Source organism: Calidris pugnax, unplaced genomic scaffold, assembly GCF_001431845.1.
Source record: "Calidris pugnax isolate Ruff unplaced genomic scaffold, ASM143184v1 scaffold188, whole genome shotgun sequence".
Classification (NCBI taxonomy): Eukaryota; Metazoa; Chordata; class Aves; order Charadriiformes; family Scolopacidae; genus Calidris; species Calidris pugnax.
The window spans coordinates 505,004-526,914 of NW_015091257.1; the positions used below are offsets into that span (position 1 = coordinate 505,004).

Below are 21,911 nucleotides of genomic sequence, written 5' to 3' on the forward strand. Positions count from 1 at the left end.
TGCATAACTTTTCTGATTTAATATATCCTGTACAAGATGTCTCTCATGCTCATTTGTTCCTTAGGTTTCAGCAAGGCAACTGTAGAGGTTATCTTCCTTCTCAAGGAAAAATTCACACTGTAAGCAGAAGTCTGTAGAAGTGAGGATTCTCCTTAGTCCAGAAACCTCAGTTCATCATGCAGTTCCTGGAACTACAAAGGGAGAAATTAGTCTCCCAGGTTTTCGTATCAGCATTATGAAAATAATCCACAACTCTTAAGACATGAGTCAGAGACACATAGTAATCACTGAAGTCCCACGTTCCTGCCTTGTGTGTTTAGAATTTAAGTGGACTGGTGGATTCAAAGATCGCATCTGCCAAGGAAATGGTAAATCATCATCAGATATTGTAAGCAGGCATTATAGCCTACGTTCTCTAGTTTTGCATGCTCTAGGAACACAACTTCTGAACAGTTGTTACTTTGCGGTTTTAACACACTAACCTAAAGTAGTTTTGTTTTTCTCATTTCTAGCTTTATCAACCTATGCACGTACCCATGATTCTGATTTTGATTGGCCCTGCTGCTTGTGGTGTTGTGATCTAGTGGCTTTTAGACTAGAGATCTTTCTTCTTCACATCCCAGTGTCCTGAATGAAAATTGAACGTGTTCCGAAGTTTTAGAAAAGCTTACTCACATAAAGGCAGTTCTCCAGTTTATCAGGTGTTAGATATTTTAGTTTAAGCAAGAGCTTGTCTATATAGTGGTCAGAGTAGCTACCTATCAAATCCTACCTTCTCAAGAATTTAGTGATTGGGATAAAGAATATCTTTATTAGACTGTTTTTGTCATGACTCCTAGCATGTGTTTCATACAGTCTTGAAGGTTCTTTGTGGGGTTTTTTCGGAGTAAGACTTTCTTTTCATATGAGATTTTCTTTTTGATAGACTTAGAATCATAGAACAGCCTGGATTGGAAGGGATCTCGAAAGTCTACCCAGTCCAACCTCCATGTGGCTTCTTGGGAAGAGAGAGCCTCTGTCCTTTTTACAGCCATCTTTAGGACTTTGTCATCATAGAATCATAGAGTTGCCCAGGCCGGAAGGGACCTCCAAAGGTCATCTAGTCCGACCTCCCCACAGTCAGCAGGGACACCCCCAACTAGACCAGGCTGCCCAGGGCCTCGTCGAGCCTCTCCTTGAATATCTCCAGGGAAGGGGCCTCAACCACCTCCCTGGGCAACCTGTTCCAGTGTTCCACCACCCTCACAGTGAAGAACCCTCTCCTAATCTCCAGTCTAAATCTGTTCCCCTCCAGCTTGAAGCCATTTCCCCTTGTCCTGTCACTGCAGGCCTTTCTAAACAGGCTCTCCCCAGCCTTCCTGTAGGCTCCCTTCAGGTACTGGAAGGCTGCTATTAGATCTCCCCGGAGCCTCCTCTTCTTCAGGCTGAACAACCCCAGCTCCCTCAGCCTGTCCTCGTAGCAGAGGTGCTCCATCCCCCTGATCATCCTTGTGGCCCTCCTCTGGACCCTCTCCATCAGGTCCATGTCCTTCTTATATTGAGGGCTCCAGACCTGCACACAATACTCCAGGTGAGGTCTCACCAGAGCAGAGTAAAGTGGCAGAATCACCTCTCTGGACCTGCTGGCAATGCATCTTTTGATGCAGCCCAGGATGCGATTGGCCTTCTGGGCTGCAGCTGCACACTGCCTGCTCATGTCCAGCTTCTCGTCCACCAGCACCCCCAAGTCCCTTTCCTCAGTGCTGCTTTCTAATACCTCATCCTCTATTAAGAAGGAGAAAGGGTAATCAGTAGTTAAAATTTTTCTGTTTCTTTGATACCTATGATATCTAAAACCACTAGATGTTTTAATGAATATCTTTTTTCTTGAACTTACGCTTTGCTGTTTTCTCCAAGAACTTGTTAGCCAGAAGTGATAGATTTGAATTACAGTTGACTTCAGCTGATGGAAAAATATGTATTTTCCATATGGAAGAAATAATCTAGTCATTTCCAGTATGTACTGTCTTGTACAGAAAAAAAAGTCAATTTTGTATTTCTTGTGGTCATCTAGCTCATCTCCTCTCATTTTTTCTCACTGCTCCTTAAGAGTTCTGTGATATCTATTAGATGTAATCCAAACTAGTAAAAATTCATTTCAGAAAGCCCAGGGTCTTGGAAGTTGGTCTCTGGGTAAGAAATACAGGTACCCAGAGAGAAAATGCAACATCCTGAGGAGGGGTTGCTTTGTTTTGGTTGTTGTAGAGCTCATCTCCTTGACTTGTGATTAATCTTCACATGTGTGTAGATTATGTATCATATTACAGCAAATGTAAGAACAGAACCAGGTACTTCTTGATCTTGTGTTTGCAGATGTCCTGAAACATACAACTGAAACTTGTCTTTCCAAGGTAGTTATATCTGCTTCGACTAGAATTCTGTCATTGCCTAATTTGGCATATTTGCAGTATTCCATGAAAATGATCATATTTATGAAAACTTTTCTGCAGCTCTATCTTGCTCTGCAATCAAACTGGCCTGCAATCCAAGGTGGTTTATCAAGATTTCAGAGTATGCCTGCTTTGTAGCTCTAGAACAAAGGGATTTAAGAGTCAAAAGCTGGAATACAGCTTTCAGCTAGGTTCATAGGGTAAAAACTTTTAATAGCAGTCTCCAGAACAGTGCAGTAGAAGGACAGGAGAATGACCAAAATGCATTGTTAATGCCATCTACAGCAGTATGTGGTTTTTTGGTAGGCTGGAGACTGAGTGAAGCTTCTGTGTTCCATTACTGGACGATGCTATGGATAGTCCACAGAATAGGTATCTTCTCAAAAGCAGACAAGGATGAAAAAAAACAGTTGGCTTATTTCTGTGTATTAACTGTAGTTTGTGCATTTTTATGGAGGATAAAGGAATAGAAATTTAATGAAATAAAATTTAATGAAATAAAGGTGACTGGCTTAAGTCTTCCTTTTTGTTTCAGAGTCCTGTCCTCACACTCTAAGAGCTGATAGTCCTAAAAGACAAAACAGTGGGTTTTTTTAGGGAACTGGTTGGAGCAGAAAGTGAGAGATGTAATAGCAGGCAGTGACCTCATGATCTTACTACATCATAATCAATATTTTAAAATCAGCGTTACAACAGCTATAGTTAATGTGAATCACTTGGGTGCAGTGAATATCTGGCCACAGTTCAAAACGTTTCTTTATTCTCTCCACCAGTTCTGTTCTAGCCAAATAATAGCTCATCTGGGGACACTGCTGTGTACAGCTCATAGTCCAGAGATAAGTGTCTTGCATAAAGAAAAACTGCAGTTTAGCTAGTTGGGTATCTTTATTTATTTATTTATTAGTAAGCAACACTAACAAACATAAAAAGGAAAAACTCAAATCACAAACCTAGCTATAGATCATACTAGATCATTTAAATTACTGGCTTTTCCTTGAACATAAGATGGCCTTTGTCTTTTTTGTTTCAATGTGATGTATTGCAATGAAGCAACAAGTGTTTGGACATTTTATGATGAGCTGTAAATCCATTGATGAAATTATTCCAGTCTCTAGTACCAGTAGTTGCTTGCCTGTATCCCACCGTATAGATAGTATCAAATAGGCAATAAAAGGTTGTTCCTGACTCAGGCAATATTTTGCATGAACAGTAGCAATAAGAACCTTTTATTACTCCTTTTTATAGGAGATGTATGATGAACAGGAAGAATTTAATAAATCATAATGGAAAATGAACATTGTAATGAGTTTTTTTGTGTTCTGGATGGATAGAAAAAAAAATATGCATGTGTGGTGTTTGATACATAGCAGGAGCTAAGTATGCGTTACTACAAAACTTAGTGGTTTTTTATTTTTCATTTCTAGGTTAACTGTAAAACTCATATACTTCAGTGAAGCTCTTTGAAAAATGTAATCTTTTTGGTAATCTGTAGATGGCCTGTAATGCATCATTGAAATGCCACTGACGATATTAGTAAACATTTAATTGATCAAGCATTTTTCTTCCTATGCAGAAGCTTCAGTATGAGGCGGGGTGGATGGCGGAAACGGGCTGCCGAGGGCGATGGCTGGGGAATATGGGTATGTTCAAAACCAAGTGGCTTTTCTTTTTTTTTGCCTTTTTCTTTTTGAGGTAGGTGGCACTGGTTTAAAAGGATTTACAGTTTTGTTATATATGCTAAAGGTATGCTATAAATTAAGCCCTTCTGCTTCACTTGAAAACACATAATTAAGTTCAAAAGAATTTTTTAAAATTACCTGGTTTTGAAGTCTTTGTTCACAATAATCCATTAAGTTGCATTATTAATAAGTGCAGACCCATGAATAGCTTTAAATCACCATTTAAAAACTAAACTAAATAATTTTTAAAACTATTTATCCAGTACATTCTGTGTAGTTGGACAAACAATAACTGAGGCACCTAATTTACATAAATATTTACGATACTACTGTCTCATCTATATTTAAGAACTGGAAATACATGGAGCTAAATGAATATTCTCTACATTGTTTCTTCAGGCAATGAGCTTCTGATTTAGCATCCAAACTGGCACCATTCCTTTATATCTTTTTTTCTTCTTTCTTTTTATCCTGTAAGAATTTTTATATAGATAGAATTTTTTTTTCTTATAGAATAAGGTCAAAGGAGTATGAAAAAAATCCTGCCATGATGGTAACAAGATGCAGTTATCTTGCACATAAGAATTTAGGGTGAACAATTTGCTATTTTTTATTTGGAAAAAGAATGTGTCATTTGTATGTCAACCAAAATCAGCTTGAAGGAATTGCTGCTTACCTTTCCATTCTTATAATTGACTGGGTTTTGTCTGTAAATGTTAGAAAATAAGACTAACTTCATGGGGTTCATTTTGTTTTGTTTTGTTTTAACTTAAAAATTAGGGGGGGTACATGTCTGCAAAGGTTAAGAAATTGGAGGATCAATTCCGGTCAGATTCAGCCATACAGCACCAGAGGGATGGAAGTTCATCAAGTATCTTTAGTGGAGTTGCCATCTATGTCAACGGCTTTACAGGTGAAGCTTTTTTTTTTTTTTTTTTTTTTGAAGGATCAGTTCTGTTCTGTTTGCCATCCCAAATGGAGTAAGGAACTGTAAAACACATGAGTTTGCAGCTAAGTAAATACATAACAATTACTGTATATGTTTTGTATACTATGTTCCTTTGTATTTCATGATTAAGGTTTTCAATATAAAATCAGATTTAGGTTCTGAATAGACGTATTACTTTATGAAGTCCTTTGTATGAGTGGTCACTGATACAAATTGCAAATTTTTCCACCTTTCCATGGTCTTATTATTTGAAATGAAACATTTTCACTTTCTCCATACCCCTACATAAATTTTTAGTTTTCCAAAGAGTTGATGGTTGCATGGGACTTGGAGTGTATGCATTAAATTTATGTTTGGGTGGATATGTTGGGGTTTTGTTGCTCAGAGTGGCGTAATGCTTGAGACAGCGAACCCATTAATAATGGAAGAACAAAAGAAGAGGTAAGGCGTACCTATGCATTGTCTGCCATGAACTGGTAGTGCATGTTAACTGAAGTAAGATTGTTAATCTACTGTACTTACGTTCATATTTCTCCTGGGTTCTGTAAAACGGCTTAATAACCTTTTTGAAACTTCCCAGAAGCCTTTTTCGGGGCCGTGTGCCAAGAATGTTGTGACTATTACATAACTGATGCATGCAGCTTCTGTGATACGGAGCAGTGCTGGTTTGAGCACAGGGCTCAAACAGACTGAAAAAGGTTAAGGTCGACATGTTAAACTATTAATGTATCTGACTCATTTATTTAATACAGGCAGTTTCTGTAATAAATATCTAGCATTTGCATATTCTTCAAGTTACTAGTTCCTAGCTCTTCTTTTTTTTTTTTCCCCACCTCTGTTTGCAAAATCAGTACTCTTTTTAACGTGATTGAGGGGATAAGAGATGTTAGTTTTTAAGATTCTCTCTTTTCTGTAACAACTGAAGAATAACGTGGTAAAGAAAGAGTGAGTTAACTGCTTCAGTAAATCAGGAATTGTGTAGTAGGAGTTCTGTGCTGTTGCTAAGCCCTTTCAATATTAATTCTTTTCTATTACTTCTGTGTATAAACCACTCTCTCAAACTCTAGTGAAAAGATACGTGAGTTAGTTTAATACTTGATTTTTATCTACAGTTTTCTGCATTTCTTCAGAAATGTTTTTCTGATTTGTTCCTTGAACCAGAAAGTGTTTTCAGGACAAAAACAATGGTTTGCACTCTTTCTGAACATGGCATCATATTTCTCAATTTAAATTGTTTTTCTTGGTGTATTTGCTGACACAAAACAGGAATATTTCTGGTTTTCCTTTCATAGATCCTTCAGCTGATGAGTTAAGACGGCTAATGATGTTGCATGGAGGCCAATACCATGTATATTATTCCAGATCAAAAACAACTCACATCATTGCCACAAATCTTCCAAATGCCAAAATAAAAGAATTGAAAGGAGAAAAAGTGGTACGGCCAGAGTGGATCATGGAAAGGTAAGTTTAGGTCTATTGCTTTTGCAGATTTGTCCTTTCGGAAAACAAAAGAAGAAAAATTTGGGAAAAAAGCATTATAGAAGATTGCATTTGAGATTATGGCTTTGTTTAAAATAAATCTACCCTTGCAACAGCTAAGCAAAAATACCACTTTTACATTGAAGTTACACTTCTTAGTGATTGTTCCTTAAGAAAATTCACTACGAACATTCAGAAAGTCTCAGGCATATCTGGAAACTGAATGTTGATTACCTTTACTATCCAATCAATTGACTAGCTTTTTTAAATAAGTACCAGGTGCGTGACTTTTAACCTCTTGCCTTGTGCATTGCTTATGTTTCATTTCATCTGTAAATAAAGAAGAATGTCAATTGAAAAGCATTTTCATAAAATTGAAATGAATCTATCTAAATATTTATCATGTTGTGACTTTGTAATGAAACAAAAACAAAATGAAAAAAAAAACCTCACAAGTTTTTTTTACAAAGAATTTATGTTCTTTGGTTCCTCCATGCCCTAGAATATATAGGATAAACTAAAGTTGTCACCAGGTCCTTGAAAAAGGTGTTAGCCAGGCTGAGAGCAGTTAATCTGGCTTGCTTCTGTTTTCTTCCGTCTGAGGAACCCATGGGAAATAGAACAGGCAGGAATATGTTCTGGGAATCATTCTGTCAGTGTCATGCTATTCTTAACTAGCCTCTCTTCTAGATGGCGAGCAAAATCGGGCAAGGAACTGTTCTGCATGCATACTTGTAAAATCCTATTTGCAGTTCCTGTTTTCAGTTTGCTGATTTTCAGTACTTTGGATTCAACTGTTTCATGTCATGTATTGTTCAGGTTAATTTTTTTTAACTTTAGTCAGAAATGTTCGAAAAACACTTTTGGTACATTTCTTAAACAGTCTTAGGGCCTTTCCCATGAGTTTAAGGACTTGGAAAACTGGTGCTAGCTGCATTTTAATTTTAAAGATGTAGCTGTTTTCATTGGTGCCATTAAAGCTTGTTACGATTTTAACCAAGTTGGAGAAATCAATTTGTATACATTCGATAGAGGCTTGCTAGAACCTAATGTATGCAGCCTCCTAAAGTTTTCCTTGTGATGTCTCGTGTTTGGGTTCTGCATCTCCTGGTTCTGGAAGGTTGTACTGTAGAATAAGTCAGAAGAACTGAGTATAGACAGAAATGTGGGGTTGGGCACAAGGAGACAGGGAACTCATTGTCTCAGTAGAACAGGGTTCATGTCAGAATCTGGAATAAAAGCTAATTTCACGACAGCCCCTCATTTTTCCCTTCCTCTCAACAGTATTGAAGAACTCACTGGTTAAATACTCTATCTCTGTGTATGGAATGCCAAATTATGTTCTCCTGAGTAGATGCAATGGTGAAAATCAGTGCAGTGGATGTAGAAGTTCCAAATTTGTTGAATATTTATGTGCACATCATGTTAGTGCAGGATGATGGGTTCCGGTTTTTTTTAGTTTGGTTAAGAATCAACCCCAAAATGTTACTGTCACGAATTGCTGGTAAAGCAGTGTTGTTAGATCTTCAGTCTTGTCATTCAGGGCTACAAAATGAAAAGGTCGTTTGTCTGTGGAGCTTTGATTTATTTCTTTGTGCATACATATTATGATCTAGTCCTTAAATACATGATCACATGCTTTTTTCGCTATGGTACCTGCTACATTCTCTTTACAGAAGAGATTGAATTCAGGTTGCAAATTGCTAATTCAGTGCTGTGTTTTTTGCTTCTTGTCTCTGTAACCTGGTTCTTCCTTACTGCATATGACTCAAATTCTTTGCTGATAATGGAATGAATAATTAATTCCTCTCTTTTATTGGTGCTTATCACTGTAGTGTCTGTCTGCTTTCCAAAGATTAATGAACTTAACGACATTTATTACAATGGCTATTATTTTCATTTTTTTGTTTGAGAGTCACCAAAAAGATATTAAAACACCAAAAATGCCAATAATTTGGAATATGCTATGTGAACTATGTAAGATAGGATTTTTTCAGTTACTTATACAAGAAAGGTAAGGCATATGTTGAAGTTTATTGCCCCATTAAAAGCTTTGCATATTTTGAACTGTGAACTTGAACTTTAGACGATTCTGAGCTATGGTCTAAAGTCAGATGCTCATAAACTTGTTGTTAAATGCAAGTAGCTCTAGAATTTTGGTTTAATTAGCATCACCTAGAGATCCCGTGGTAACAGTAGTTGCAAAATGCAGTATTGCAGAGTAATGCGTGGTTGCTTTAGAGACGAAATCATTCTTTCTGCACTCCTCTTGTTGCATGCTTTTGCTACCTTTCCATTTCTGCAACAAATGAAGAAAGAGACTTACAGGCAGAACTAAAACTTTTCCTTTATTTGAAAAATACATGACACAATTACATAGCTTGGAAGGTTGTTGTGCTATGTCCAGTGGAAGCCAAATTAAGGTTACATAGGAGGTTTAAATTTTGATATAAACTGATCTGAGAGCTCAACTTTCAAATTTCAGTATTCTTTTAAGAAACATTCTTTGACATTTATAATAAAATCACTTTTCAGAGATTGAGGATAACTAAACATTAAAATGAGCTACCACTAAAATCTGTGGATTCCTTATTTTGATGAGGATTCAGAATGCAAAATACTTGACTAAGTAAAAGCTGCCAGTGTTTCAACAGTACAGCTTTCAGAAGAGATGCCATATTAATTTAACACGGTAACTGTTTTTCTGAAAACTAACAAAGCATTGAAGGGGAAGGAGATGGCTTTTATAGCTGTATGAGAAGCAAATGGATCAGGCCTGCTGTTGAATGGTGGGGCAACATCATGATAAAGGATATGGAAAATGTTGAGGTACTCAGTACTGCCTTTTCTTCAGTGTTTAGTGGCAAGGTCTGCTTTCATGTCTTGAAGGCCTGTGTGCCTAGTGGCAGAGTTTGGAAAAAAGAAATGCTAACAAATGTATAGTGAAGGCCAGAGTTCAGCCAGCCTCAGCAAAACTCCAAGTGTCGCACAACTGATAAAAGAGGACGTGCTGGAACTCGTCGGCTACAAGCCTTGGGAGGAACAAGATAACAAGATTGTCTAGAAGGAACAGAGAGTGCTTGCTCTGTTGAGGAATACAGGCAGTAAATTGTGTTGAAAAAAGAATATGCTAATAATTTTGTGATTTGGGCAAGGAAGGTATGTTAGTATTAACCAATGAGTGAATGCCTAATGTTTTAGAACTAGCCAATTAGTAGAAGACACGCTGTCCTTGCTATAGATATAAGGAACCTAAGAAATCCTAATAAATCGACATCTTGCTTGCATCAAGCAGCATCCCGTCTCTCAATCGCGGCAGTATAGGAAGCGTAAATTATGGTTCACTTCAGGAAACATGTCATATACAACTCTACAGTACCAGACAGAATGCATCCAAGGGAGCAGAAGAAGCTGGCTGATATCAGTGCTATACCACTGTCTGTCATCTTTGAAAATTTGTGGAAATCAGATAAGATTTTCCAGAAGACTAGATAAAAGGCAAAAGTCATGCCTGTCTTCAGAAAGGGAAAGAAGAAGGATCCAGGGAACTGCACTGTGATCAGCTTCACCACAGTCACTGAAGACTACAGAGGATACCTTCCTGGAAGCTATATCTAGAGTAGCAAATTGTGCCTGACTAGCCTGGTTGTCTTCTATGGTGAGATGACTGGACAATGGGAGAGCAGTAGATAGCATTTGGTTTCACTACAGTAGGGCTTTTGACACAGTGCCCCATTGCATTCTTTTAATCAAACTAGGGAGATATGTATTGGATAGTGGGCTGTGCTAGCTCGGTGCGGAACTAGCTCAACTGCGTGACTCAGACAGTAGTGGTCAACAGTTCAGAGTCAAACTAGCAAGTGGTTACAAGTGGCATTTCTGAATGGTCAATACTGGGGCAGATGCAGTTTAATGTCTTCATTAACAATGGACACATTGGTGATGCAATGGAAAGTACCTTCAGCAAGCTTATGGATGACAGCAAATAGAAGGGAACAGTTGATGTACTGGAGAGCAGGACTTCCCTTTGGAGAATCTCAACAAAGTAGAGGAATGGGATGACGGAAACTTCATGAAATTCAACAGTCAAATGCAGAGTCCTGCACATGAGACAGAATTAATTCCATGCAACCAGACAGGTTAGGGACTCACTGGCTAGGACACAACTTTATAGGGAAGGACTTGAGGGTCCTGGTGGACTACAAGTTGACCATGGAGTAGCAGTTGTTCCCTTGTGGAGATAAAGGCTAACAGCATACTGAGTTGCATTAGCAAGGCCATAGTCAGCAGGTTCAAGGGTTTCAATCTCTATTCAGCACTTCTGAAGCTACATGGAGTTCTCTGTCTGATTTTGGGCTTCTTCGTACAAGCAAGATACTGACAAACTAGAGTGAGTTCAGAGGAGAACCACTACCATTAATAGGGGCCTGGAACATGTGATATGTGACAAGAGGCTGAGGAGGCTGATTTTGTTCTACTTGGAGAGAAGACTAGGAGGGGATCTAATTGTTGTCTTTTGTTATATGGAGGTTACAGAGAGCGTGGAGCCAGATTTTTCTTAAAGATGCACTGCAAAAGGCAATAGTCGCAAGTTGCAGCAAAAAAAAATAGAGTATAAGGAAGAGATTTTTCACAGTGAAAGAGAGTAAGCAGTGGAACAGGTGCCCAGAGAGGTTGTGAAGTCTCAGTCCATGGAGATATTCAAAATTTGGGTGGACTCAGCCCTGGGCAACTTTAAAGATAACCCTTTGAGCAGTGTTTGGACTAGAGACCTCCAGAGGTCCTTTCTAACCTATTTTTTTTACCGATTATGAATTCTGTGATCCAGGGAGTGTGGAGTGGGAAAAGATGTTGAATGATGCATCTAAAATAGGCTTCATATTGCTGCATCTTAACACAGTTTGAAAAAAACAAACCAGCTGTGTATTGATCCAGTAATGCAGGTATTCCAGTAGCTAAAATCTTAGCATGAACAAGTTCTTAAATAAATGTGAGGTTTTTTTTCGTCTTGAAATTGCGGTAATTATTTTGAAATATTACCTGGATGTTTATATACCCAGGTTCACACAGTGATATGAGAAACAGTCTAACTAGGCATTGTAAAAACTTAGTTTCTGCATCACCGCTTTCTGTACGAGAAAGCTTTGTAATTCTACCATGTGTATTTTTAACTGTGTTTGGCAATGTTTAATGGAAAGGATGTTCCTTTATGAATGCTATATATTCTATGTATCAAACAATATTTAATTGATGTATTTTTAGGGCTGCTTTTACTATTCCGTTCTCATAGAAACCTTACCAGGTCTCTGTGTATATGCCTAACTAGTTTTAATTTATCTAATTGGGAAATGCGATCTCCCACTATATTCTTCTCTAATTGCAGCAAGAAAGCTCCTAAGGGCTTTTATTCCACTGTCCTGCTCCCTTGGCAGTAGTATAGATTTGAGCTAGTTAAAAAGCACATCTCCAAGAGAAAGCACTCAGGTGTTGAACAGAAAAACAGTGTCTGTCACTCAGCTAAATTCTCATTAAAAATTTGAATCCAATTGTATCTTCAAAACTGAATGCTAATATTATGCTGCTTTGATATGAGAGAAGTTCCTGTGCTGTAAGAAGTTTCAGCTTCTCTGATCCAGTGCTCAATATGAAGAGTTGTATATGAAGAAGTGGTGAAATATTGGCTGAGAAGGTGTTATCTCTACTGCCAGCAACAAGCATCAGGGTGGAGAGATGAAATCATGCTGTGGTGTATTTTTGAGAGGGTTCCACTTCAAAGTCCATGACTTCCCTAAGGAATTTAGCAGTTATTGAAGTATAATTGCAGTTTCAGTGGAAGAAGAAAGAGAAGAGGGAGATACAGTGGAACACATAGGACAACTGGAATGATTGTGGTAGATATTTATGGAAGGTTTATTTGGAAATTATTCTGTCTAGCTTGCTTCAGTGAATTATCTCACAAGAAGGGGTAATTATCCTTTTGGAATGGAAAAAGTCGTTTCTTTGTAAGAATGACTGTCGTCCTAGCTAACCTCCTTCCAATTCTGCCCAAATGTGCTTGGAACCACATGCATTTGCATTGTTCCAAGTTAAAGAGCTCAGTCAACATTGTTCAGTTAGAATAACCTGGACCATTCATCTGGTTTTGGGGGGTTTTTTGTTGACTGGTCATTGTTTATTTTGGGTTTTGTGTGTGGAAAAGAGAAATGGATGTAGACAAATGACCAGCTCAGCTGTGCAAATATCATTTGTGGTACCAGTCACCACATCACAAATTACTTTTCAGTTCAATCTGGTTAGTGGTGGGAAAGCAACTGCAAGTCCATGTAGCAAGAACAGCAAAAGGTAATAACCAAAGTAATAGTTTACTGTGCATGAGGTATTTTTTAGCATAGAAGGTTGGAGTTTTTTTAAATGTCTTAAGTGGTAACCTGTTCCTTTTTTTTTTTATTTCAGCATTAAAGCTGGACGTCTTCTCTCGCACATTCCATATCAGCTATACACCAAGCAGTCAAGTGTTCAAAAAGGTCTCAACTTTAATAGCATATGCAAACCTGAAGATGCCATGCCAGGTCCAAGCAATATAGCTAAAGATCTCAACAGGGTGTAAGTGTTTCTGATCTTGTAATGCAGATGTTAATCATTCACCCCTAATGGGTTTGCATTTATAACTATATAGCATTTTTAAAATTCATTTCAGCCTTATAAGAGGGAAGCTCTGAGGCACTGAAACTTAGAAATAAGGTATAGCTATATAAATAGTTGAGGACAGAACTACAGTTACCTTGACTCCAAGCCTTGTCTCTCGTCTTTGAACCACACTTTGTTTGATAATGTGACCTAGTATGGAAGCAACAGGCATACATTAAATGATTCTGACTAGTGACAATGAAAAGTAGGTTTTATTTCAAAAACAAAAAGCTGGTATGATTTGGTTACTTTTGCTAAAGGTGCCCAAGAACAAATGTGAATGCATACTAGTTGTTCAGTTCTTTCTTTAGCTTTTATAAAAAAAGTCACAGCTTACTTTATGTATGCTAACAACAAGCTTTAAGTCATGCTTGAGAGAGAAGATTAAAAAATCCAATTGCAATATAAAAAATTCTTCTGAAAGAACGTGAGAAGGGAATAGAGCAGAAAGCACCAGCAAAACTTTTAAGTGGCAGAGGAATTAGAATTTGGAAAGAAACCTTCCACTTGAACTATAGATTATTTTTTTTTTAGGAGGGCTCCTGCATCTGTTTCAGAAGCACATTTTTGTTGTTTAGAGGCAAGAATCATAGATTTCAGGTTGGAAGGGATCTCTGGAGGTCATCTGGGCCAATGCTACTGCTCAAACAGGGCCCAGGACACTGTCCAAGATACCATACTTTCTGATTTGTATTGGTGATCTGTGTTCTTCCACAGTCCAGTGATTTATTTAAAATCCAGTTCTGCATGATGCTGAGGAGACTTTACCACATGAGTGGGATATGTCTGTGTTTAGGAAAAGTAAAACTAGTGCCACAAAATGCATAATCCTAAGCAGAGTTTCTTACCTGTATTTTAAACAGAGTGATATAATTACCATCACCTGTTATTATTGCATTTTTAATGCTTTTTAAATGAGAAGAATATTCAGATTTCAAAAAATATCAAGTTAATCTGAAAAGCATTAATTTAAAAGCATGCCCTATCCACTGATGCTAAATATGTACCACTGGATATATAACTTTCAGCCATGCAACTGCTCAAAAATATTATGCTTAATATAATTTATGATTGTGATAAGCATAACCAAATCATTGTCACAGTCAATTGGCTTTCTATTTTCACTGGTATACTGGATAGCTAATTATTTCCCTCCTTTTTTGTGTGTGTGTCCTAAATTGCTAGCTTTGTGAGTTGGGAGTGATGGTTGTTTTTTTTCAACAGATCAAGAATATGCACAAGTCTTCAAGGCTTTGGTTTTAATTCCACTTAGGGTTTGTTACAGAGTTAATTTTTTGAATACAAGCTTTGCCTCTATGCTGTCAGAGTAAATGTAAATTGCCAAGTGCACCTGTGGCACAATACTTTGTTTTGTATAATTAAAAGGTGAAAAGTAGTTTGGGTTTTTGTCAAAAGCTACAAATAGGTCTGATTTGTAGAGCTCAAACAGATTTTTCTTGAGAGAAGATAAAATAAATCTAGCACATTAATCTAAAATAATTTTCTAAAAAATAGAAGTTTTCTATGTATACTTTCAGGTTTTTTCATTTTTTGTTTGTTTGTAACTGGATAAGGAAAATGGCATCTCTTGATAAAAAGATAACTCCTTCTGATGGTTTGCATATTTCTGCACCATTCATGTTGCCATGGTAGTACAGTTCTGTTAACAAATAAATAATTATTGTAATTCTGTTGGAGGCTGCTGGTCAAATTAAAAGCCTTAGAAATAGCTTTTCTAATTGGGAGTGATTTTGGTTTCTCCCATGTAAACTCCTGGTAGTGCTGCATTAGTAATACACCAAATCTGAAATATTTTCTACAACAATACAGTATTTTGTGACATTGAGAGGACATGGCTCAGAGTTTGAGATAATGGTCTTAAGAATGTAAAAACTACTCAAGTGTATACTGATAACAATTAGGAAGATAAATACTTAGATCTTGAAATGACCTGTAAATGTGCCCTTTTTTGTAAAAGATATGGTACTAAATAATCATATCTGTTTCAGAAATCATATTAAAAAGCGTGAGATGGAAAATGAGATCACACCCAATGGAATAAGTAGCTGGAATGAAGAAGAGGAAGAGGAAAGTGATGATTTTGGATTTACAGAGCTGGAGCAGATCCTTCCCGGATGGAAACAGAATGGGATTCAGTCTCACAAAGACAGCACTGCCATTTTTAATGGACACACACACACTTCTACCAGTGCCTTAAAGACACAGGATTGCTTGGTGCCCTCTGGCAACGGTGTTGCAAGTAGGTTCTCTCCAGGCCCTGTGCAGGAGGAGGGGAAGACTGAAAAAGGCATGGTTGACTTTAGAGACTGCACAACGCAGCAGTTGCAGAAGAGCAACAAAAATACAGACTTCTCGTGGAATCCACATAGGACTATGAGTAACTCATCCTCATCTTCATCTTTGCACAGTAATGCTAAAATAAATGGTGCTCACCACTCCACTGTTCAGGGGCCTTCAAGCACAAAAAGCACTTCTGTACCTACTCCTCCTTGCAAGGCAGCTTCCTTACCTGTGTCCAAACCTTCAGATTGTAGTTTTATCTCTGACTTTTATTCACGTTCAAGACTGCATCATATATCAACGTGGAAGTGTGAATTGACAGAGTTTGTCAACAGTCTGCAGAGAAAAAACAGCGGTGTCTTTCCAGGAAGGGAAAAATTAAAAAAATGGAAAGCAGGCAGGTCTGCTCTTAAAACTGACACAGGTAGTTACTTGTTTAAGAAGGTTTATGTTGAGAAGGTGCCTTATATCTTTGTACGTTAAAGGTCTGAGACTAAGTAGGTTAGTACTCAGTATTCACATTACAGTCAGGCTATCTGGAAGAGCTTGGTGACTTCGATGCACTGAAAACTGAAGGATCCAGCTGCTTTTGGTTTTGTTTGTTTGCGTTTTTTAACTTAAAATGTGACTTAATGTGATACTCTGGTCTATATTCAATTCTTCCTTGCAGAAGTAATATTTCTGACTTTACCAAGATATGTGGATTGATCAAGGGGAATAATACTATATATCTAAATACACAAGTCTGTAGTTGCTGTGAAAATCTAAAGGGAAAAAACAGAAGAAAAAACCTTGCTGCTTATAGTTCAGTGTGAAAACTTAAAAGATGAGTAACATGTGGAAGTGACCGAAAATCTAATAATTTATTTTTGTTAGTAAGAGTTTTATAGAACTTCTTAGGTAGAAGGTGTCAATTATGAGAAAATAAAATAGAGATTTTAAGTTGATGCATTGTTTAGGCTGTTTGTCTACTGTTCACATTCACATTGCTCTAAGAATTTTGTAAATGTAAATATCTTCTTGGTGAGAAGAAACAAAAATCTTTATAATTTAAGGTGGTAAAAACTTGATAATAGTCCTTGATGACTACTGTGAGTAGTACCAAAGTGTGTAAATTAGGGTTCAAGTTTTCTATTGGTGTATCTTCATACTAGGTAATGTGTCTGTTGCGAGCTCAGCCAAGCCACAGAGCTGTATAATGCACGTGGATATGGATTGCTTCTTTGTGTCTGTGGCTATCCGAAATAGACCAGATCTCAAAGGTCAGTATTTAATTCTACGTGTTCAGACTTTAAAATAGAAAAAAAAACCAACCAAACCAAATCTGCACACTTAAAAAATGAGCTTTGCATGTTAGTCTTTTTTTCTGGCATCTTTGATAGACCATGCAACTTTCATATTCCTGCTTACTTTCTCAACATCCAAAAGAAAGTGGAAGAAAAAACTGGAATTCTCCTTGCTATCTCCTTTCAGTATCTAAAGTAAGAAGAGAGAAGTGAAATATGGAGTAACCATTTTCTATAACATTGTACATATCTTACTGAGACTTACCATATTAGAAATTGGAGATCAAATTCCAGTTGTACCAAAAGTGCGGTTTTGTCACTTTTTTTTTTTTTCAAAAAAAAGGGATATCCTAATAATATACCTGAAGTAACGTAAGGAGATGCAAAGGTTAAATCTGAGAATTAATTGTCTCTTTGCCTGATTCACCTTTTTCAAGGGAAATTTGCTTCACCTTCCATTTTGATGAACAATTCAGTTGGAATTTAGAAGTATGAGTTGTGGTCATCCTTAGGGTATAGCAAGAGTTAGTGGAGCTCCTTAGCAAGTTTTGGTGGTTGGTTTTTTTTTTACAAGATTATACCATTCAGAAATGGAGATATTAGTTGTTCTGTGCAAATATTGAACTCTGGTGACACATAAGTCTGATGACTTGGTGCAGTGGTGACCATCTAACACCCAGCTGTTTTAGACCTTGGGAAAGAAAAGTAAGCTGTATATACAATTCATTTGCTCTCTTCTGTTCAAAGGCAGGAGCAACTGTATCGAAGATACTCCTGGTATGTTTGGGTCTTTAAAATTATATTTCCTGCCAAGTTTCAGATTCCATCACTGGAATATAAAGAAGCTAAGACTTTTCTGCAAATATTTTTTCTGTTCCACAGAACTCTGCCAGAACTTTCAGTGCATAAATTAGCTTCCTGTAGAAAAACTATGGAGGTGTTGATATTACTAAAAAGTCCAAAGTTTACTAAAGATTTGATTTTGTACAGTTAATTAAACAAGTGGAACTAAGTGTCTTGGTATGTGTATACTCTTCTAGTTTACTTAAGCTAATAAACATGATAAAGTGTTTAAATTCAGTACAGTGTTTGCTATGTCTTAAACTGATGAATCATTAGGGCATTTGTGAAGTTTCACAGCTTCCATTTATATTTGTTATTAAAGACAAATTAGTATGACTGTAGAAAGCTTTTCTTATTTACACGTGACTGCAGTTAAGACAGCAAATTCATAGTCACAATGCAAAGTCACTTTCATAGCTGTTTCCTCCTTAGTGCTGTAACAGTGTATAAGCTTGAAAGAAATTATAAAAAAATAAGGCAGGCATCTTTAAGATCTTACCATAGTTGTGCTATTATTAAAATGTAAGCTGTTATAGGTGTTGACTTATAAGTACCTGCATTTCTTCTCCACAGGAAAACCAGTAGCTGTTACTAGTAACAGAGGTGCAGGAAAGGCACCACTGCGCCCTGGTGCAAACCCCCAGCTTGAACAGCAATATTACCAGAATAAGCTATTGAATGGCAAAGCAGGTACAGATAAGTCTGTCTGTGTGTTCGTCTATACATTTTTAACTTTTGTTATTGAAGACGTTTTCCTTAAAATTATTAATATTGTGCATGGCGGATAAATCTGCTTTTTTTCATGCGGGCAATTTCAGAAAAAAAATAGCCTCAGTAATAATATGACTTTGACTTCTTGTTAGTTAGATTTGCTCGGTTACGAGTGAATTAATTTAGAGTAATTTTAGGTTTTACTTATTTTCATTGAAGTTGAGTATAACATATAATGTTAAGTAATTTTTTAAAGTAAGAAATAAATACAGATTGTCCGGGATCACATCCATTCTGAGTAAGTCTATTATAGAGAAGAAGATACAAAATAAATTTTAAAATGCTACTATTTTTTTTTTTATACTATAAAATGACAGCACATGGCCAGTGAGAAACTGATTGTTCAAAGTTGCCTTTTGTATTACATGTGTACAGTAGCTGTCTACAGTGAGTTAATTTGGGTGATCCTTAGAGTATTTTAGGTTTCTGGAAAGTCTGTGCAACTTCCATGAGTTCTGTTTCTCCAGTACTTTGTTTCCTCAAAACAAGGATATCTGTTGTAGTTTGAGAATTCCTTACTTGCCTGCAGTAATTTAGAAATTTGTTGCTTTCTGTGTCTTCAAGTAGTAGTATACTAACGTAAACAAAACCTACTTTTATTACCAAGTTTTATTATTACTGTACTGCCTGAACTGCATTTAGTATGAGAAGTTGTATTGCTAACATTGGCGACTTGTTTCTCTTTTTTTCTCCAACAGTCTGTTTAATCAGCTTGAAACTTAGTTTTTACAAGGTTGGTAAAAAATGGATATACAAGGGGCAGCTGCTATTTCATTTCAGTTTAGATTTGCAAGTGGAGTTTCTCCTTTGTCCCTTGCATATGCACTTTTTACCAGCCTTGTGGTAGCAAGTACTATGGTTGTAAAGTTTTAACCTCAGGAAGGTACAAGAGCTAGAAAAAGACAGGGTGGTGTTCTATGGTTGTTTCTGAAATGTTAGTACCTTATAAAAAAAGCCAAACCTCTAATAAATTCTGCCATTTTTCAAAGGCAGTTGGAGACAAGGTATTACAGGAATTAATGCTATTTTATTTTTAATTTTGCTGTAGTTTAAGAACCCTTCAAAACTGAGGTAGAATATGTTTGTGAAACCCAGTGGCCTTTAGCGTTTTAAGGACTTTTCAGGATGCTCCAGACTTAGCTTCTGCTGTGTTGTTTGCAGTGTCATGTAGGAGTGCGTTACAAGGATAGCTGTGGCTTTTATGGAGTTGGATTTTCTGTAGTATAGCTTGTGTAGGAACTAATTACTGGTAGTTCAGTTTTGCTCAGTAACTTCATAACTTATATTAGGACCTCACGCTGAATAAAGGTGGGACTTCATAGAATCAAGAGATTTTTGGAGAGTGAGGCAGTTAAGTTACAGAAGTTTAGTTAATATCTAGCATGTTCTTTGCAATTCACAAATTCAGTAGTATCTCTTCTACTATATTTATTGCTTAAGGGGACAGCAGATTGCAGCCTTACTGTGTAACAAACTCAGTTTCTTTCTGCAGCAACTTTTTCTGGATACCCTCACATTCATTTCTTTAACTTCAGCATCCAGTCTCACTGGCTTGCACGCAGGCAGGCAGCTAGCTCTTTCTTTCTTGATACTTAGTATGATTGTGCAACCTATTGTTTTGGTGAAAGGATTTTTTCCTAACACTCTTTTTATAGTCTCTATCTCATTAGCTGCAGTTCAATATTTTTATTTTTTTTTTACTCTCTTTATTAATTTTTATCTCCATGTACAATGTTTTTATCAACACAAAATATAACCTGTTGTTTCTGCTTTCCTTCTCGTAAGTACATGGCTTGTCTTCCTTTTGGGTAAAAGAAATTACAGTTAGTTATGGTCTTAGATGAGAAGATGGAATTGCAGGATAGGCTTTTCTAACATCACAATATCTTAGAAAGTGTATGTGAAACACTTCACAGCATGTGTTTAATTGTGCCATGCCAGAGGTAAATACAGTCCAGTAGGCAGATGTATCACATGGAAAAGTACTTTTTCTAAAATATCAAAAATACAGAATGCTGAATTATGCTGTTAAACATATACAGTTCTGTTTGGGGACATGTTATATAAATGAAATAAAAGGTAGTTGGGACCAACTTTGAACACAAGCAGATTTTTACATCCATGCTTCAACATGGAACCCACTTCATTTTTTGATGCTTCATGCTTTCCAGGCTGTTCTCTGATTTTGCCTTCTCCAGGTCTTGCTTATTAGAAAAAGTGTTCCAAATTAAACAAAACCAAACCCAAACAAAACTAAAAATAAACAAACAAAACCAAACCTTTATGAAACGCTTTTGACCAAATACTGAATTCTGCTGCTTCAGGTACTTCTTTTTTTTTTTGCAAATTACTTCTTTACTGATACTGGTTCCTGCCTTTGATCTGCGTTGCTAGACAAATACCTAGTGTCAATAGAATCTTGACTCCTTTATGAAATACTTTCTTTTTCTTGTTTGAATTCATCCAAAAATGTGTAACTTTTAAATTTAAAAACTTGCTATCATTCTCAACCTAAATCTCCAAGTTGGAGATAGCCTTTCCAGGTTGTAGAAATTACTTCTCTACATACATGCCATCTTTAACATTCATGTTCTAAAGATAGAAGATTAACATATGTTAATCAGGATTCATAGTTTGGGGTCTCTTTTCCATGGCCAGGATGCCCAAGTTGTGAATGTTTTTTAGGCTTCCTTTCCCTCAACCCTAGTATCTCCCTTTTTTCATTCTAAAGAGCAGCAGATTTTAACCATCATATTAGTCACAGATTTATTCTCAGCGATTTCTTTTTCACAGACTTGGGTCCTGGCCTCTGATTTCTCCATCCGTTGCTCCACATTCACCATGTGCCTGTCTAGTTTCCCAGCTTTTGATGAGAGGTTCTCTACCTTGCCTTCCATTGAGGACAATGTGTTCTGCATTGCCCTGAATTTCACATGAAGTGACTCCATCAGCTCATGGGGGGATCTGCTCTGCTGCGATGTGGAAAAGGTCGACGAGTCCAATGAAGATAGACAAGATGACAGCATCATCTCAGGCCAGGGCACAGGAAGGCATGGACTAAAGAAATTGTTCTTGTCATTCTTATCTTTATTTGGGGCATAATTTTGCTCTAATTTTCAGTTGCAGACATCTTAGGTAACTTATTGAGCTCATCATACATTAAAATATTTAAGACATAAAAAGGTGCACAAATTTAGCAGAAATTCTGAAAAAAAGCAGTTTTTCACATGAGTCAGGCTTTACCCCTGCTGTCTCCACTCACTCATTTCAATGCTTTCTCTGGTCCGATATGTGCACATAGCACCACGTTTCCTTTCAGACAAATTGTCAGTGTGTAAGTTGGTAGTACCATGAAATATGATTAGGTGGTGTGGCACTCTGAAGAAAACTCCCTGTTTATTATATTGCAGAGGTGTATGGTATTAAATACGCTACAGTAAAGAAAAAGAACTGTAACATACATATTTGGTTTCATTTTAAGTAAATA

At 36.9% G+C, this 21,911-nt stretch overlaps 1 protein-coding gene across 2 annotated transcripts in view; it reads left to right on the top strand.

Annotated features, from left to right (window-relative positions):
• The first annotated feature begins 4,002 nt into the window (after positions 1 to 4,002).
• The window catches only part of REV1 (REV1, DNA directed polymerase), a 44,245-nt gene continuing 26,336 nt past the window's right edge, over positions 4,003 to 21,911 (top strand). Inside the window, exons 1-7 of one of the 2 annotated variants that reach the window (XM_014960232.1) lie at positions 4,003 to 4,069; positions 4,889 to 5,021; positions 6,350 to 6,518; positions 12,990 to 13,139; positions 15,233 to 15,948; positions 16,679 to 16,786; positions 18,227 to 18,343. In XM_014960232.1, the coding sequence (XP_014815718.1) occupies positions 4,013 to 4,069; positions 4,889 to 5,021; positions 6,350 to 6,518; positions 12,990 to 13,139; positions 15,233 to 15,948; positions 16,679 to 16,786; positions 18,227 to 18,343 (1,450 nt within the window). In that variant the 5' untranslated portion in view covers positions 4,003 to 4,012. The remainder of the gene's footprint in view (positions 4,070 to 4,888; positions 5,022 to 6,349; positions 6,519 to 12,989; positions 13,140 to 15,232; positions 15,949 to 16,678; positions 16,787 to 18,226; positions 18,344 to 21,911) is intronic. The other variant, XM_014960233.1, reaches the window with a different exon arrangement.